The 21432-nt window shown below is 32.8% G+C and overlaps 1 protein-coding gene across 2 annotated transcripts in view; it reads right to left on the reverse strand.

The window, feature by feature from the left end:
• Positions 1-476: 476 nt before the first annotated feature.
• Positions 477-21432, reverse strand: part of LOC106459827 (cyclic nucleotide-gated cation channel alpha-3-like) — a 165094-nt gene continuing 144138 nt past the window's right edge. For both annotated transcript variants that reach the window (XM_022386375.1, XM_022386374.1), the window contains 2 exons: positions 18617-18922; positions 477-5402 (listed from right to left, as the gene is read on the reverse strand). In XM_022386375.1, the coding sequence (XP_022242083.1) occupies positions 4648-5402; positions 18617-18922 (1061 nt within the window). In that variant the 3' untranslated portion in view covers positions 477-4647. The remainder of the gene's footprint in view (positions 5403-18616; positions 18923-21432) is intronic.

Below are 21432 nucleotides of genomic sequence, written 5' to 3' on the forward strand. Positions count from 1 at the left end.
GATGAAGCATTAAGTTAGTAACTGTAAAACTGAAATGCAGTATCAAGAATTCTGACGACAAAGCATATTTCACAATATATATGTAAATATGCTTTCTTCCCTAAAGATTAAAGTGAAATTGAAATTGCAGAATAGAATTCAAGTAAGATTCGCAAATAGCACTTTACACCTTTCGTAATTGAAGGTATAAAAAGAGTAAGGACTTAACAAACGTGCATTGATTTATATGTTCATAAAATGAAGGAAAGTAACTGTTTAGCGCAGTTCCAAAAATTTAGCTACCAAGATGAAATCAATATTTAGGATGGATCATGTCTACTTGAAAAAACCCGGAGTAGCTTTACTTATAACGATAATGTTTAATTTCTAAACATAAAAAAATAACGAATTAACTTTCAAGCAATAACTAACAAAGAAAGTTTGAAAGAAAAAAAGTTATTACAAGCATATACTTTACGGCTGAAATGAACGTCTAAACTACGATAACAATACTTTTTTAAAAACCTACAACTCAAAAATCATAATTCATGATGGGGAAATATATTTTATGTGTATTTCTCAATAAAGTCCAATAAAAATGACTGTATAATGAACTATAACTACTATAATGTATTTCTTCATAGTTTACTGAATTGATTAATACTTTCTAAAGTAAGGAAACGGCAACAAAGATTACGCTTGAAAAACAACGACTTTTATTGAAATGTTATTAATTTATACGTATTAATGTTTTATATCTTAATTTAAAGTCGATCTACATAGGTGGTACCAACTGGAATCTTATACAACATAATGATAGAAATAGTTAAGTGTGCCACTTAGATTAATCAACAATAAAGGTGATGTATATTACAGGCTTACGTTTTAATATTACAATACATTTAAAAGTATCCAATAAAATAGAAGTATTATTATTATTGTAGCTCGGAATCATTTTATACTATTACATGAAAAAATCGGACAGATTTTATACCTGATTTTAAAGTAAATATTTTGCTGTCGTACTTCTGGTAAATAAATCATTTTACAACGGCATCTTCATGTTCTGAATTTTTCATTTATGGCCAAAGACATTATAGCTTCAAAGGTTTTACATAAACATATAACTATATGATTGTAGTTTGCATTTCTCACAAAACGATTTCTTGTGCAGCTCTCAAACGTGATAGATTTTGGCATTTGATGTCGTTATTTTGCACGATATACTATAATCGCACACTATTATATGCGTCATTTAAAATGTGACTTATGACTATATGTTATTATCTAATAAGGATGTTATAAGTCACAATATATTTAATTATAAGCTTTAATTTTAGTTGTAATAGGTAATATTACAACTCGATTATAAGTATAATAACTGTATATTTGATGAGTTGAATATTAATTGGTAATTACTCAGTGATCAAAATAATTATGAAATATCATTGCAAATTATTCCGTGTTCAATAGCTTCATTACTGAGATATGAAGCATCATTAAAGTCGAGAAGGGGTAGATGGAAAATACCCTATGAATGTTAACATAACTATGTTGAAAGGAAGGTTTAGATTACATTTAAAATAAAGGTTTTCTGCCATCCTTGCAATCGTAAACTTTAAATTTATTTATGAAAGAAGGGGCAATGTGAGAAACATATTATACGAAAGAATTACACTTCAATTCAAAATATCCGAATATCTAAAACAATTACCTCAGCACATTTTTCTGTATATTTCGAACTAAAGTTCGTTTATTGATTGCTACTCAAAGACAGTGCAGTAATTTAGTTCATACTTTAAAAACTTAATTTAAGTTTGAAATTTAAACTTTCTACAAATATAGGGAATGATTGCTTATACACTTTTAGATTCGAAACAAATTATTTTTTCAGTTCAAGCTGATTGTTTTAAATATTAAAATAAAAATATTTAAAAATATATAACTTTATCTTTAGTTATTAATCCGCAATATAAATTCATGCAACTTATGTAAAATTTGTTGAGATTATTGTATTTAATGCTGCTTTAAATATGTTTTCATACACTTTTTTTATATATCGATTTTTTTTTTTTTGCTTATTTGTTGTCGAACTTCGCGAGAAGCTCCACGAGGCTATATGTGTTAGCCCTACATAATTTAGAAATGATAGACTAGAGAGAAAGCAGCTATTAAACCACATGAATTGCCGACCTTTGGGCTACTATAGGTGAATAATGTGACTGACTGTTACATTATAACGCCCCATGACTGAAAGAGCGAACAAGTTCGTTGATGGGATTCGAACTCGCGACCCGCAAATTGCTAGTGTCCCTAACCACTAGCCCATGCCAAACCTTTTCTGTTGAACTAATAATTCTTTTAGCTGACAAACTGTTTTGTTTATAAATATCTGTACTTTGAGGAACAGATTAAAAATAAATGTCGAGATGGTTAGCAACTAAACTGTTTGGTCATTTAATTATTTGTATTTTCTAATAGAATAAGAACATATATTTAAATTCTTAACATAACTTTAGCAAAGAAAATGCATTAGCCATAATATTTAAAAAAATATTTATATTAATATTTTGCTGCAATGAAAAACGAAACAACTTTCACGGAAATGTAAGGTATGTCACAGTGTTTAAAAGTTTTTTTTTCTCTCTATAGTTTTTTATATTATTTGGAAGTGTAATAATCACTATGCACTTGATCTTCGTATTTATTTATTTATTTATATTTAATAGTAAATAATTGTACTGATGACATATTGAGAAACATTTCATGTTGAACATAATCTAGTGACTTTATAAAACCCAATTGTGTTGCTTATATCAGTATCCATTCCAATAACACAGGGAGCAGTGATTTTATTAAAACCAACTGCCCTGCTTACCTTAGTGTCCATATCAATAAATGAATGAGTAAGAGATTGTTAAAATCAAATGCCCTGTCTATATTATGATCCGTGTTAATTACTTAGTGATCAGGACATTTTTAAAACAAGCTGCCCTATCTATATAAGTATCCATACAAGTAACTCAGTGAGCAGTGTCATTGTTAAAACCAATTACTCTGGCTATAGCAGTGTCCATACCAATAATTCAGTGATCGGGACATTGTTAAAACAAATTGCCCTATCTATATAAGTATCCATATAAATAACTCTTCGAACACTATGTCAAATATACATATTATAGTTATTTATGTTCTTCACAACGTCAGATTTAACATGAGCTCCTTTACTTATTTCGATTTGAAAGTGTAATAAGAAATGACAACATGACAAAAACATTACGAAATTCCAAAACTGTTAGAGCAACTGGAAAGATTTCTTTCATAAAATGTTGGTGAAAATAATTTGTACAAACATGGCATCTCATCAATTTCGTTTTCCTAGTTAGGACTAAAGTCAGTATAATATTGTTCCAAAACACCGTTTATAAAACCCACTAATAACTAAATGAAATAATTTTGTAGTACAGTTACTTTTGAGATTGTTTGTCAGGACAGAGTCGTAGATCCTCATTGACAAATATATAAAATAATATAAATAAATTATTTAAAACCTACAATAATGCCTAATTTTTTACACAAATATATCAATTTAATTAGTACTATACAAAATATTATTAAGCTTTAATTTTACCTACTTTCAGTATGTGTCTTAAAATATTTGGGAACCAAAGAAAATGAGATACCAAACAGTATACGTTTCTGAAGGCAGCCTTATCTTATAATATTAAGAAAATATAAGCTGTTTTTGTGTGATACACGGGAAACTTTGAGATTAGATTTATTTTCTCATGGTTTGTTTAAAGAATTTTGTAAACTATGTAATTGTTTTATTTTCATAGATCACATAAAATTAACTTGTTTTACTTATATTCATAACCAAGACGCACTTATACATATTTAGGTTTTCCAAATAAAATTTAATTGTTTTTTTGACAATGTTAACTATTTAAACAATTGTAAGAAAAGTATTTGCTATAATTTGTAAATACTTATCTATATGGTCGTATAAAATAATGTTACAAAATTAATACCGAATTAAAAAATTCTGAAATTTAAAAAGAACTAACAATTGAAAATAAATGCATGACCTGCTTTAAATTTCGTTTTTAGCGTAAGCTTGGTGGACAAACATTTGATAATATCTCTCCCTTTCGTAAAAGCTACCGGTAGATGGAGCGTAAAAGCGAGAAGTAATTACGAATATATATTTTTTAAATCTTTAATTTGAAAAGCACGTAAGTAATGGAAGAGTATAGGACTACCACAAGATGTATATATTTCGTTTTATCCAATTTACTGTCACGGAATATCGCTGGTTAAGGTAAATGTGAAGAATAAGACTCCAACGTGTACATACGTATTGGAAAAAAATGGGTTAACTGGAGATGAATGAAATATTTGATATGATAGTTCGTCCAACCTTCTCCATGGTTTCTTCTTATTAATGAGCCCCAGTAATTCATTAATGTCAAATATAGCTAAGTAATTAAAAATACCATTTTTTTAATCGTCACAAAGTATCACTCAAATAGGTCTTCACAACTATCAGTTTCCATGATCAGGGGACTTATATGATACACTTTGTTTATATTGATACAATTGGGCTTATACAGGTTAGAAAACACAAGGTCTTTCTGTGCCACAAGGAAGGATGACAACAAACGACAGTTAAATGGCAGATTCGCGATTACGCTCGCTTTCGTCAGCACTCCCACAGCTCACGGAACTGGTCTCACACCTAGTTCCACGAACCTGAAGTTCAATATCCGTTAATCTGTTTTCTACTTCCCACTGTTGGTGGCTGAGTTTCATGCCCATGCTGGTGTTCTCTGTTTCTAAGGTGACCAGTCTTTCTCGGAGACGTTTGATTTCCGCTATTAAGACTTCAGGATGGTGCTCTCGATTAGAGTGGGGACTGACATTCCTCACACGGCTCATGGAAATAGGAGTGGGAACTGGCAAATGACGCGAAAGACTACTGAAGAGCAAGTGATCAACGCCGCCGGAGCTCATGGCTACATAGTCATGAGGAGAAGAGAAATCAAACTTGTTAAGGCTAGAGGAATGTACAAAGTACGATGACGGACATGTATGAAACTGTGAAGTTGCTTCAGCCGCAAGCTGTCGGTCAAGGGAAGACTCTGTCAAATAAGACCTAACACTTCTTGATGAACCAGCTTGAGCTGTCCTGAGCTGTTCGTATACAGGGATTCCTTTTCGCTGGATATCATCAGCACTCGTTCTCCGGTTACTGATTGCACTAACCGCTGTCCCAATATCCGGCCGACATTCGTCGTCTGTTAAAAGTGTATCTGCTGAGGCAGTGGTGGATGGTTCCCGTGGATGCAGAGACATATCTTCCAGAGGAACCTTTCCGCGAGATTCCACGAGACCTGGGGTACTACGACTTCGACCCATGACAACTGAAAAAGAAAAAGAATATGTGACCAAATAACCAATATTTGTAAGATAAGATGAAATATTGCACACTACAAATAACCAATATTTGTAAGATAAGATGAAATATTGCACACTACAAATAATCAATATCTAATACATGTATTACCTACAGTTGTTATTTCGAATATATAATTTGTTTTGGTCCATAGATATAAGTTATTACAAGAACATAAAGTTGCGATTTCCAGAATTAAACGCATTTTTTGAAACAATAACATTAATAACGTTTTCCAAATAATAGAAAAAAGTAATTATCTTAGTGCACTAATCTTACTTATATTCCAGTATCTTAACTGCTGATCATAATTACAACTTCAATGAAAAATTCAATCTAAAAGTATGCTTGATACTTCTTCTCCTCCGAATAACTATGTAAAATATTAAAGTTTTACGACGTTAATAAGGTTAAGTAATAAACATATGTGCTGCTGACACTTTAGAAAATTTGTATGGATCTGAAAAATTAGATCTTGTAATAAATGCCTTCTAGGTGAAGCTAAAAATGAATAGCATTTTATGTCGGAACAATCTTTCTTATTTGCTAGATATTCCTGCAAACCTAATCTGCTGATTTTTATGAATACATTTCAAAAGGTCAAATAAAACATGATCTGCGTTAACGTGTTTTGGATCATGGAAAAACTTCTGACAGAGTTTAGTACAATAAAAAGTTAATTAAACTTAAAATTTGCAACGAAAGATTTTAGCTAGAGGCATCGTGTGTAATGTACATTAATTTTTCAATACTTGGTATGAAACTTCGGTATCAACGAAGATGTTTTACAATAAAGAGTTCCAAGGAAAAAAGCAAAAAAAAAAATATCCAAATATAGTTATTGTATTTTACAAGAAATCAATGAAACTAAAATATCTCGTTGTAACATTTACCAGTAAGTCAACGTAGAAATTTCAGCTCATATCTACTGGGAATTTCAAACAAACAAAAAAAAAGAATATGCTGTGAAAACTTTAGGTATGCGATGGTTGAACGGGAGGTATGACTAGAAGCCTTACCTTGGTGGACCCATACTCAGTTGGCTTCTATTACAGGCGGAGATTCTTTTGATTACGTTATGTATTGTTACCTGGGGCATGTGAACGGGTTTTGCCCCTCATTTTGTGTTCGTGGATTCTCAGCTGTTACAATATGCCACACTTAACTCAGAACAGCTTTGGTACCCAATAGGTTCCCAGAGTTGATCCATATTCCATTATTTTCCAATGCCATTAAGTGAAAGGGATTATCCCCGTCTTGGAAAGTCTAAATTTCCGATCTTACACATTTTTATGATTTAAGCACATGAACAATTTTCGTCGGAAACAACTGTTACATATTGTTCCCGAAAGCGAATAGCGATCAATTTTCCGTGTAATCAAACTACCTACAAAACGAAAACAATGTAAAATGTGGTTTTGATACATTCCGTTCCACCACAACTTTATATCGACTGTGGCTGTTACGTGACTTGCTGATTTGCATATTCAAAATGGTTTTAATATAATGTCCCCAACCCTCTGTAGTCTAGGAAGAAAGAACACTAATGTAAGTATAAAACCAAACAAGAATGTGAACCGTTATTGGTGGAACATTAGAGGTGCGTCTGTATTAGGACAACATAGTGTTTTGATTTTACAACAAAATCATTTACTCACTTCATAAAAATTATTACAAACTAATTGTACATCAACTACCCTGCACGTCAATAAACGTGCATTGAGTGGGCTCATTTCGATTCATATTTTTCAACCTAGTTTTAAACTATCAAAAGCCTTGTTTCAAATTATTTAATCACATTGAACGACCAGTGTCAAAAACATCGAAATACTCTTGAAATTTTAACTTGATTAGAACTGAAAAAGAAAAAGCGAAAAAATAATAAAGAAGTAAGTAGTGAAAAACGAGCATATATTATTGTTTGATATAATGAAAAGAAAATTGAATGTTTGTAAGGGTGAAAGAGGAGTTTAAAATGTAATAAAAAGAAGGGATACAAAAACCTAACCAAAGTAGAGTGTGATGTGTCACTTAAAGACTTTTTGAACGTCAAGTCGATTCAAAACATCCTGAGATACAAATGTAGAATTACGGAATATGGATATAGAGTTCGTGTCAAAAATCGAACTTTTCGAAGATTATTACAAGAAAGAGCCTTACGTGGAAAAGTTACAGCCAAAAAACTTCATGTTATAAATGTGAATATGGACAAGTGTTTAAGCTGTGCTAAAAATCATAAAAATAAAAGAATGAATGGGGCGAAGTGCCACAGATTGAAAAGCAAAGATTGAATTTCTGGGAGCTTTAGAATAATATATGTGTGCAGATACTTGACTAGAAAACGTTCACATCAGACCAGGTAACCAAACAAATGATAAATGGTAATGGGTTTTTAATGGCGTGGGGATATTTTTCAATTAGTTGTGAAAATGAAATATCGTCGAAACTGATCATATTACGAGGAAGGTGCAGTACCATAACATCCGATTTGTCACATAACACCCAGTGGATGACATTTATTTGGATTTGGATTTTAATCTCAACAAATAATTATCCAAAGCATTCTGCTCTCTTCAATAACGGAATTTGGAAGAGGAAGAACTGATGTCATAAACGTTACTAAATGGTCAGCTCAAAGTTCGGGTGCTAATTCGCAGAAATATTTCTACCACCATTCGAGAAACTAATATTATAAGAGTAATCTACGACAACTTTGGGAGATTATGTAACAAAAATTGAAGAGAAGTCCCAGATCATAATCTTCACAAACTGAGAGTATTCATGTCTGATCGATATCTTTGTTTTGTTTGTTTTCAAGAGCAAATCTACATAATAAGTTATCTGTGCTGTATCCGCAGCGGGTATCGAGCTGGGTGTCCAATTTATAGCGTTATGAGCCTACAAGCTTACTTCTGAGTTATACAGTTAAGAGGAGGTAAAAACCTTTTGAAAATTGTTTATTGAATTAGTTATGATTTAAAATAGGCTTGTTATACCTAATACTATAATTTTGAAAATAAGTAGTCTTCCGCGGAAGGACAGAGGTAAATGTAAGGACTTACAACGGCTAAACTCCGTGGTTCAATTGTTTGCGATGGACAGAGAGCAGATAACTCATTGTGTAGTTTGCACTAAAAACAACAACAAAATATGAAGACGCTAGAAAGTTAAGCTCTTGGAGATATTTGAATATTATTTAATATTAATGAATAAAAACCCTATAACCCGAGCGCTTTGAAAAATGGACCTTTAATCTTCAAGGGCAAACTGATTGCACCTTGTAAGGTTTCATTTACCGGTATAATACCATACATTAAAGACATTATATAGCTACCAGTTCATAATAACTCTATGTCAGTCTGTTGGATATACAAGACTGTTGAGTTATTATTTAGTGATTTAATATTTAATGATTATTTAGTTTCATAATAAGAGTGTTAAAAGTTAATTATTATAAAAGCGATAGTTATGACAAGTTTCGTTACGTACCTCTGTATGAGTCTTATGTTGTTTATGTAGTTTAATTTTTGTACTAGGCTTTTGTAATATTGTTGACGTCATCTTGCTCGAAGCTTCTAAGTTTTCTCGTTATGTGTAATATTGTTGACGTCATCTTGCTCGAAGCTTCTAAGTTTTCTCGTTATGTGTAATATTGTTGACGTCATCTTACTCGAAGCTTCCAAGTTTTTCTCGTTATGTGTAATATTGTTGTTACTAGAGGGTTAGATATTTTCATATTTTTTGTCGCGTGTTATAAATACGTGCAGATATAGAGAGCTAGCAAGTTAAATTAGTAGAAGTGAAAGTAAAAGTGAAAAAGTGAAGTTTGACTGCGTGATTGTGAGTTTAGTCATAAAGAGCGTATAGTGAAGATTTCTAAAGTGATTGTCGCAGCCTTGTATTGTAACAACAGAGTATAGTAGGATAATTTGTATTGTCTAAATGCATTCTAAAGTAACTGAACACACCTATGTGGACTTTGCTAAAAAATGACATATATTTAAAGCTCTGGATACAACTGTGATAACCAATAGTGTAAGGAATTTTTTGTACATACGTTTGACTTGTTTTGAATATTTTATTTTAAAACAAGTGGATTGTGTGCTGTCCGTTTATTGTTGAAATTTATCGTAGGCACCAACTGTAAAGAATCTTGGCCCCTATAAAAACCTAACGCATTCTAAAGATAAAAAAAAAAAATAACACTCGTTATTACATCTCGTTTGTAAGAAACTATATATATTGTTTCAGTAGTGCGGATTTCTTGAAAACCTGCTTCATGATCAGACTCCATGGAAAACATAATCTTTCTCTGGTCTTTTGCTTGTTTAACCAGTTATACAATCTCAAAAGTCAATACAACTTCTCTCAAACATTAAGTGATTGGAATTTATGTCTGTGCTTCTTCTGTAAACCACGAGAGGTTCAACAAAAAAGCATTAAGAAATGGAAAAAATTATTTTATATAATGTCTAATAATCTATATCAATGCAATACACTCGTTTAGTTCCTTCATCAGCAACGTATAAGAACTGAGCATACACGTATACACACGAATGCCATTTGGCGAAAAGAATAGTATTAAAATATTTGAATAAATATAGATAATTAATAATCATAGAACGTAATCCTACTAAATAATATAATGCATTTTGTGTTTAACTTATGACATTTGACCTTTGTTAATCAATCCGTTTTGAACTTTAATAATTTATAAACTCAATAACAGCAGTATGTTATCGGTAAAAGCTAGAATCAAGGATTTGTTTGCATATGAACGATTTCAAACATTTTATACACCAAGAAAAACAAACAAATTCTATCAACAGAAAACAGACAAGCAAAAATATGATTTTATCGTATTGTAAGTTAAACTATTTGTAAAATGTGTTGTAAAGCGCTGACTTAAATTATCACAAGGTTCGTCTATCGAAACATCCCTTTTACTAAAGGAATTACCTTAGATATAAAAGAAAAATACAGCGCCGTAAGTACAATATATTCCATAAAATACTTAAACTTTATATTATTATATTTAGAAAAGTATTGGGTAGTATTATAGATTTATAAATGTGAAAAAAATAGATTTCTTTTGAGTCTTCAAACTATTTCATCTGTGTATAGTTAAGAAAAAACGTTTTCTGGTAAATTCAGTTAGTTTTGAAAGGTTATGTTGTTTTATATGCACGTATTTTGGATAAAAATTGACATATTTCGTAATGTTTAAAAATATATATTGCGCCGCCCCCCAGTGGCACAGCGGTATGTCTGCGGACTTACAACGCTAGAATCCGGGTTTCGATACCCGTGGTGAGCAGACCACAGATAGCCCATTGTGTAGCTTTGTGCTTAATTAGAAACAAACAAACAAACAAATATATTGCGCCATCTAAACGTGCATGAGAATTAAAGAAGTGTTAATGAAAATCCAAGTCTTGATTATAAACATATTGTTACGCCTCCAGTCGTTAGTTGATTTTCCGTAACTTCGTTCCGACGAAACTTTAGCCACACAAGTTCTTTCTTAATAAAACTGGTTTATTCTTTCTGAATATAACTTTACCGATACACTTATTTTCAACAGTCGCTCTATAACAAACGCTATAACAACGAACGTTAACTTCAACAATACTTTCTGACTGCAGTTCAATTACTCACTACCTACACACATTGTCCCGTCACGTTGTGAGCGTCCTATATATATACCAGACTAACATATATCTAGTAAATGCTAGGGCATTCACGATGGAACAGGATATTTCTAGAAAATAGGTGGCGTGACACTAGTCACGTGATCTCGCTGATGCAACAATATTTACTCCATTAACAGTAAATACTTATGGTACACGAAGGAATATTATATCTCACTAGGGAGGTATAAAAATTTCAATGGTTCTGAGTTTTTTTGTATGAATTTTTTCAAGTACAAACTTTTAGCTCATAGCTCCGTCATCTGATGACCGATTTGAAATATAATTACAGGTTTGGACTCAGAATGTCAAACCCTTTCGATTGACATATTTTACCACGCCCAAAGTCTAATCCTGCATGAAATAATTTCAATTTGAGGGTAGGCTGGTAGAGGTTCTGATGAGTAATAAAATCGAATCGGGTATACGCGCGCCCCACTCTTGGTATTGCTGTAGCACAAAAATATAGCAACTAAAAAGGAAAAAGATCTGAGATTAATTTACTCTTATCCTGTCTTAAAGAATTTCAAGTGCCGCGGCTATTGAGTATTCTCTCTTTATTAAAGAAGAAACTACTTTTACGATGCAAGTCAATGAACCAGGTAGAACATTATTCCGTTTAACATTCACATGGAAACCTGTTATATAGCAGACTATATCAGTAGTACTTAGGCATTGTAACCAGACCTGACATAAATAATTTACCACTGATTGTTTGTTTGTTTTAGAGCAAAGCCACATTAGACTATCTGCTGTGTACACCGCGGTAGATCAAATCTCGGATTTCAGTCATGTTGTAAGTCCGTAGACTTTCCGCTGTCCCACCGAGGGACATTTACCAGTCATGTATTAATAATTAACATTAGTGAAACAAGTGAAAATACGAAACATGATACATTATTCTCCAACTTCCATAAGTCATCCATCAACACGCGATATCTGGCAACAATTCCATGGTAAATAGTTAAAACTATGCTAGCAGTGAACGAATATTCCAAACTGAACCAGACGACTGAGAAACACACATTCAAACAAATAACAGATATAAAGGATGAATTCCGATAGGTGTTATTTGTTTATAAACATTTTCATAAATGGCTTAAAAACGCCATAAGTTTTCCATTTGTTTCCAAAACAATAAACAAATATGATGAGCTCACTACAGGCAAGTGCATTATAAACCATTTCAACTTTCTTATGTGATTCACATGAAATGCTTACATTCTTTTACAGATGCAGTTTATTGACCTCGAGAAAGTTTGGACCAGTATAGAAAATTTAGGTTAGACTTAAGTTCATATATTAAGGCAAAAATGCAAAATAATATTTTAATAAAAATATTTATAAGATGATTTGATTGATATTTGCTGCACCAGTGTTGACGAAACCTTTCACCCAATAACATAGCTCTTCATAGGATACCACAAACATAGTAGTGGTTGAGGCGCTATTTATATTAGAAAATAACTTGATAACAGCTTGTACTGTGCAAACTGTATAATTTTGGCGAAATGTTCATGTTTTTATTTTTAGTTATAAAAACAAATAAATTAAAACAGATACATCTAACCAATATTGTTAATGAAAGTAGCATTAAAGGAAGAATAGCGTATAAATTGTTTGTTTGTTTTCAATTATGTACAAAGCTACACAAGGGCTATCTGTGCGCTGCCCGCCACGGGTATCGAAACCTGGTTTCTAGCGTTGTAAGTCCGCAGGCATACCGCTGTGCCACTGGGGGGCTATAAATTGTTTAACAAACGCATAGACACCATTAGTTTGCTTTATGCACTGTGGTATTTTTCATGTTTCTTGAAAAACTTGTCATCAGAAATAACAGAACTTAATATAATGTTTCCTAACAACGTCTTGCGACAAACGAAAACAAATTAAACTGTTAAAGAGAGTGTAACGCTAAAGCAGTTTGGCATTTGATATAGATTACTACCACGCATGTGAATGTTTAGCTATACAGTCGAACAGCAGGACGATGTTGGTAGTAAAGCAGAAAAGTGATAGCAATAATAAATAACAAATTAAACATATATAACAACATTGTAAAATAAACAGTAGAAATATCGATAGTCTAATTAAATATAACAAACGTAAGTGTAATAAACAATTATATGTTAAATATAATATGAGGTGCGTCTAACTAACCTCTTTCACTTATAACACACATGGATAGGACAACCGGAAGTAACAAATATTAGGAATAAACAATTATATGTTAAATATAATATGAGGTGCGTCTAACTAACCTCTTTCATTTACAACACACATGGATAGGACAACCGGAAGTAACAAATATTAAGAATAAACAATTATATATTAAATATAATATGAGGTGCGTCTAACTAACCTCTTTCATTTACAACACACATGGATAGGACAACCGGAAGTAACAAATATTAGGAATAAACAAAATTATGTTAAATATAATATGAGGTGCGTCTAACTAACCTCTTTCATTTACAACACACATGGATAGGACAACCGAAAGTAACAAATATTAGGAATAAACAATTATATGTTAAATATAATATGAGGTGCGTCTAACTAACCTCTTTCATTTACAACACATATGGATAGGACAACCGGAAGTAACAAATATTAGGCATAAACAAAATTATATTAAATATAATATGAGGTGCGTCTGACTAACCTCTTTCATTAACAACACACATGGATAGGAAAACCGGAAGTAACAATTATTAGGAATAAACAATTATATGTTAAATATAATATGAGGTGCGTCTAACTAACCTATTTCATTTACAACACACATGGATAAGACAACCGGAAGTAACAAATATTAAGAATCGATAAAGCTCAAAATAATAATAAGACTCAGAGAAAGAACTAAAAACAGTGGTAAATATTTACTGATCCATGACGAGCTTTTTAATTATACACTACATAATCACAGATACAATGATATTACATTTTTCAAGAGGCCATTGTATTGGTGTTGTTATTTAGTATGTATTATAGTGATTATGTATTGGTCTTTTAATTTAGTATGTATTACAGTGTTCTGTATATTAGTCGTTTAATTTAGTATGTATGATATTACTTTATGTATTGGCCTTTTCATTTAGTAAGTATTATAGTGCTTCATGACATATAGGACATGCAAAACATGCCTTGTCAGCACATTGGTCCTCAGTAGATACCTGCCGTCAAATAACATTTCGACTTCTACATCTAGACGTTTAAGACAGTTGAAATCAGAAGCACTGGCATTTCTTTTCTGCCAATGCCAAATTGTTGTCTTTTCCACCTCCTTCATTATAAGTTTAGTGGCCTTTGCTTTTGCTTCGTGGTAAATTATCCGATAAAGCCTCGACAACCAAACTCGATTGGATACAAATTGCATCGCGAACCCTTGTGCAGCCACTGATCTTCTTTGTCTGTGCATTTTACTCACTTCTACTAATGAGATGCACCGATATTGTCTTATCATGGGGTACTGACCTCAGTAATTAACACTACCCTAGTTCTGGCAGAACACGAATCTTCTCATAAATATAACTCCACATTGCTCAAGCCTGTTTGTTCTCTCTGCTTCTTGTTCCTCAAATCTCATAAACATATGGGGGATGGAGTTATCCCTAGTTGTTTATTGGCTTTAGCCCTCTGCTCCTCTGCTATCTCTGTTGAGAACATGGTCGTAGCACCAAGTCATCTTGGTGAGTGCACTCTTGCATAACGACAGTATATCTTCGTGAGCGTCAGTCTCGCCATACAGTCCACTATTGCCAATATCTACCAGACCTCACTGAGATAAAGTACTTGGAGTTGGCAAGGTGTTGTATGTTGCACTTAGCAGGAAGCTGATACAATGTGGTTCCATGTAATTTTTCTTTCCTCAACTCTCTTCCAACGTGTCCATGTACCTTGCTGTAGTTGGCTGAGAGCAACAACTGCACATTCTTGCTCCTCCATGTGGCGGACTTCCTCAACCAACACCCCTCTCTTTTTCCAGTCCACTGCTTTTGAGAACCACTCAATCTCTCCCCAACCAAAGCCTTTCCTACTTCGTTGTATAGTACCAATGAACTCCTTCTGGCAAAGCCTTCCTTCAGCTTAATCTACTGTGTCCTCGACATTCATTTCCTGCCAGTGCATACATGAGGCTATATGTCTCGAATAACTTGATTGTTGGAGTTTATTAGGATAAGAAAATGTCTGATCTCTTGACTGATATGAGATCTAATTACAGTTTTAGACTCAGGAGGTCAAACCCTTTCGATTGACGAATTTGATCACGTCCAAGGTTTCATAGTTTAATTTACTCTAATCCTATCTAACTTGATGGTAGGTTGGTAGAGATCCTGATGAGTAATAAAAGTAAATCGAGTATAAGCGTGCCCCACGCTTGGTATTGCTCTAGCACAAATATATAGCTACTAAAAAAGGAAAAAATATCTCATAGCCTAATCTACTCTAATTCTACCTGAAATAGTTTCAAGTGTTGCGGCTATTGATGATTCCTTCTTGTTTGATTAAAACCTTGACCTTCCTTTCTATTGTCTTCACGTGTTTAGAGCAATGCCATTGATCTGTAGTGGACGTAGGATGTTTGGCAGCAGCCCAAACTGTAATACTTTAAACGTTCCTGCTAGCCCACAGATGTTTATGACCCTGAGGCCTTTTTCTATTTTCTGCAACTCTACTCCTCTGTGCCAGTCAGTCGGTGGTGGTGAGGATTACATCTCCAAGTTCTTCACACTCTCCTCATTTACAGTTGGGATTACTTCTATAGCAATTCTGAAGGGATCTTCCTTGTTCCTACCATTGTGAAGAGTAAGACTTCTACTTTTTTTTTACTTAAACTTCATTCTTGCCAGACAGCCATGACCTCAAGTTTCCGTACGACGTCACTGGTTGGTTTCTCACCCTCTTTGATGACAGTTATATCTGGTGTTCATCAACTCTTGTCACCTTCTCCATGCATCTCAGCTGCCTTTATGATAATATCTAGCGCAAAAACACACAGCAATGGGGATACTGTGCATCCTATTGGTATCCTAACATCCAACATCTGCCTATCTGTGCAGTAAGACTCAGTTGTGAAGCACATGCGGAACTGATCATAGTATGCCATGATAAATGACTGTATCTTCTCCAGCATCCATAAGAACTCCATTGCAACTTCATCAGCTGATGTGGAACTGACCCATATGCATTTGCTAGGTCAAGCCAGATAACGCAAAAGTTCTTCTTGTCTCTCAAAGCATCATTGTTGCTTGCTTTATGATTAATTTTTTCATTCAATATATACTAAACTGCTTTATATACATAAATATATATTCCTTTAATTGTTAAGACGATAAAAATGTTCAATATTTGTATTTTACGTTTTGCTGTTTCTGTGATATATAAACAATTACCTAGATACATGCGAGATTAATTATGTTATTATCTTTAACAACCAAAGAAGTTAACGTTTTAAGTGAACTTGTCATTGTCTTTTTTGTCCATCACGGGGAATTGAACCCTGGACTTTAGCGTTGAAAGTACGTAAACTTACAGCTGACCTACCGGGTGACTTTAAATTTGAAAGCAAATATTTTTTTATTTTGATTAATGATTAATTTAGCTGTTTACAAGAAAGCACTTATAACTTCTTTTCTGATAAGTTAAATACATTGTTAAAACTAATAGGCGCTATATTGCAATGCAGAAGACGTTTACTAAAAAAAAAAAAAAAAAATGTAAGCAACTGACAAAGAAATCAATCTTTTAATGGTTTCCTCTTCTTAAGAATATTTTGACCAGACACTTTAACTTTAACATTGTCATAGTTTTGTCTATGAAAGGGAATGGAGAATGTTGTTATTCTTGTTGCACAAAAACTATGTGTGTGTGTTTAATAGTAAAGCCACATTGGGCTATCTGTTCTAGCCCACAGATAGAACTTACCGTTGTCCCACCGGGGAACGTTGCACAAATCTACACAAAGGGTTATCTGAACTGAACCACAAGGGACATTGCAAAATGTTAAAAAGTAATAAATTATAAACTAGCGTATAGCCCTCAAAAAATGGCAGGGCAAGTACTACCACCCCACCCCACAGTATACCCTAACCTCACATTTCATAGTTAACTGAAATAAATAGATTTAGTTAAACCAAGCTCGACCAAGAAAGAGGCAGAAAAGTGCAGTCGAAGCAGTCAAACATCGGTAAATTCCTTTGTGAGCCAATCAAATTTAATATCATTCATGAAATGAACTGTTGCATATTCACAGAATAATTACTGGTAGAAATCAGTTAGATTATCAACTTCTACAATATAGAAAAGTCAGTGTGTTTTGGTAACGCTACGTTCCAACAATGGCTTTTATGTCATGTCGCTTAGTAAAAAAAGTATAACCTAATATTGTTGTTAGTCTATGTGCTGAAAGTATAAAATGAAATGTTTAGAAACAAACCTGTAAAAGTATTAGTTCATTCCTTAATTTAGAGTCTCCGTTGAATAATGAGGTTTGTTTTTTGTTAAAAATGTTGGTGATGTAACATAAAATATCTTAATTCAGAAACGATTTAAGTTTAAAAATGAATCAATATTTTTACTTTCATGATAAATTTTACACACTTGGCTCTAGGCAAGGTAATTCCAACACTCACTACAATTATAAGGTTTCACGCCCCCCCCCCTCACGGCCCTCTTGCACCCCGTCACTAAAATCTTGATGGGCAGATAGTAATTGAACTATTCTAACTAGATAAATGTATTTTGGCTTTTATGACTCCTCCTATTTCGAGAAATCAAGCTTGACGTGACATACAATGGGTTTTATATAGAATGATGTATTGATGCATATTACACATCTTCCTTCATTGGGGTTAAAATGTTGTTAAATAAAATAAGCATATGAACTGAAGTATTTCAAATTGATACGTAAGCTGAAATTACGCTAGCAAAAATTATGATATTTAAGAAGAAAACTAATTTTACAATTCGACTTCAAGTTTACTTCAATATGACTTCAAGTTTACTTGAACAGGTCTGGCTAATGTGGATACTTTACTGAGCCCAATTATCGTAAAATCACAAAAACTGTTAGATTTTTAATGTGTTTACCTGATTTAATGAAGTGTTCAAACAATAAATAAGCAGCGTTTATGCTTTGTGTTCATTATTTCATGCTAAGTACTAAAATGTTTCCTTATGATTGATTTAGAAGTGATATTATTCTACCTGTATCTTCAGGGATTAAATGTTATCAAAGGTTAATGAGCCATTAATTGAGAGTTATTAGATGCAGCTTGTCCTCAGATGATTCAGAGGGCTTATAATGTAAAAATACGGGTTCGATACCCGCGGTGGGCTCAGCGCAAATAGCCCATTTAACTTTGCACTTAAACACAAATAAACAAACAAACAAAACAGACGCAGCCTTCGGAGTAAATGACCACCGACTCTTGTTTGCTGTTTTGTGAGAATAGTAATCTACAGCTTTAGTTTGATCCAGTTCACCTACTTGCTTTGAATGGATCTTTCCGATGCTTCTGCAGTCTCTTCACGGCAATAGCTTCTAACCGAACACGAGCTGCGGGGTAATCCTTTAGTACATCCCACATGTCTTGTTTGTTTAAGCGAAAGAGATCAGAGTAGCCAACTGAACGTACCGAGGCTGTTCTTCTGTTTCCCGCCGTACCCATGTTTAAAATGCTGATTTCACCAAAATAACTTCCAGCTTTCAAAGTGGCTAACACAGTCTTTCCACTGTCTGTTACTACTTCTAGCCGGCCTCTGTTCACTATGTACATCTCCTTGCCGACTTCTCCTGCAAGTGACAAAACATTAACATAGAAGCCACTATAATTGGATTGTTCATAATATACACAAGTTATCTGCTTACCATGTACCTTTATTTAAATCTTCGAATGCATATACTAATGAAGTTACATGTATTTTGAAACACTCATGAAATACTATGCCCAATAACTTTATACATTTTGAAATACTTCTGAAAGTCCATACCAAATAACGTTGTACACTTTGAAAGACCTACGAATTTTTACCAAAGAGCTTCATAAATTGGGGGAAAAATCTCCGAAAGTCCATACTAAATCATTTCGTATATTTAAAAATATCTACAAAATATTTATATTAAATAACCTCATACATTCTGCTACAAATATTTAGTAACCACATCATTAGTGAAGCTAAAAACATCTTTATTAATGAACAACTGCTGTTAATTCAGCAAAAAGTATGTTTAAAACTTCATTGCCAGTCACGGTCTGTAATAAAAATCAACATCTAACAGAGTTAACATAAATACTTATAACTTTCTCTGTTTACCATATACGATACACCGTTAAATTCGTATCCTATATTTCAACTCTTATAACTCTTTAATCAAAACCTTTTCCAATCAACGTCATGGATAGTTTTCATAATATATATCTATATTTAACTCTGTTAAAATTACAAATACTGGCGCATTCTTTACATCATCCGTAAAAATGACCAAACATGCCTTATCTACATACAGCTATAATCTATGTTTCAACTTTTTAACTAAATACTTTTCACACAGAAAACCCACCCATAATTTTCTTAAGACATATGTACCTATGTCGCACATGACTAACCTCTGGTACATCTTCAAATTGTCTGTGAAATCCAAACGGACTTGCGCCATCTATAACAATGATTTATGTCTCAATACTTCTAAACTATTGGAACTAAATACTTTTCCAACACCAAACTAATGCATAATTTTCTTTAGGCATGTGTAACTATGTCCTCACACAACTAACAAGAATCAAAGAAAACCATGTACATGAAAACACATCTTAAATAATCCAAAAATCACCTCTTATATCACATTCACAGTAGCTATTGTCTTGCTTCACTTGACCATTGATTCTCGTTTATGATCCTTTTCTCAACTTTTATTCCTTAGAAATTTTGATGTGTCATGCAGTTCTGTATCTTGTTTATTATATTACAATCTCATTCGAACATTCAAACCTGAGATTATATAATGTGATAAATAATGAGAAACAACATCATTTTTTGTACTTTTTAATTGGAGATTCCCCTTTTGTTCAGAAATAATATTGTAAAAAGTAAACATTTCAAGCAGAATTATAATCTACGTGAAATGTTCTTTAGCTAGTGTGCTTAAACATGTTATATAGTGACATTTTATAATGATCTTATTTGTTTATGCATATATATATATATAGCAACCATTTTCCCCTAAAATATAGAAGTCGACATTTTGTTTCTTCTGACCTCAGTCAACTATCAGATACTGTAATGCTAGTCCCCTTTTTAAAAATCTCTTTCTTTAATTATGTTTAACTTTCGTTTTAATGTTTATTCCATAATGTGAATGTTTTCTGAATATTTCAAAATGTTATTACATTTGCATTTTAAACTATTACTTTTATACACAGATATGTTAGGGGCCATGTTGATATTTTTGAAGCTTTAATTCATGTTTAGTTTCCTTTTTATTATTATTAGGAATCCTATTTAAACACCGAACTATTGTTTGTTTGTGTCACTACATTAATTGTATATCCCTAGGTTTGCAGTTACAAATTTTATTGATGAAAGATTATTTTATTAGCCTTTATTAAAATGTTATGTTTAATGTATTAGTTGGTTGGTATACTGAACTTCTTTGAGTTCTTTGTTTACCTAAACATGCATAACATACAGGAGTAAGCAGAACAGAAAGTGCTGCTGACACTGGTTAATAAAGCATGGCTATTTAAACAAGTGTGGTATTCTCAGTAATGTGGTGACGCTTGTTAAAAATGTACTAGAGCTAGCCACCTCTGGGCGATGGATGCTAACTAAACTAAACTAGCTAACTACCTACACACACTCTCGCATTTTTATAGGAAGATTAACGTAAAGAGACAACAAATGGAATATTGTGATCGGTGGTGGTAATCTCCGCTACAGGTCAACATATTTTATGATAATCTCCGCTACAGGTCAACATGTTTTATGATAATCTCCGCGACAGATTATGTGTGAGTTTGGTCTACAAAACGTATTTAGTTCTAAATGCTAGAAGCGTTGAAATTATAAGTCATTTGTCCTGACGCATGCTGGTTCTTATAAAGAATTTGGAGGTGTACCAGTTCTTAGATATGTATGACATAATTAGATGTCTTAAAAATTATGTATGAATTGTTTTTTTTCGTGAAAATTATTTCGTTCAAAAGTTGCAAGACTTGAAATAAAGGATACGAATTTACTGTAAATACCGTTGTGTTTCCCCGGGTGTGACAGCGGTAAGTTTACAGACTTACAGCGTTAAACTCC

Source organism: Limulus polyphemus, unplaced genomic scaffold (assembly GCF_000517525.1).
Source record: "Limulus polyphemus unplaced genomic scaffold, Limulus_polyphemus-2.1.2 Scaffold665, whole genome shotgun sequence".
In the NCBI taxonomy this organism is placed as follows: Eukaryota; Metazoa; Arthropoda; class Merostomata; order Xiphosura; family Limulidae; genus Limulus; species Limulus polyphemus.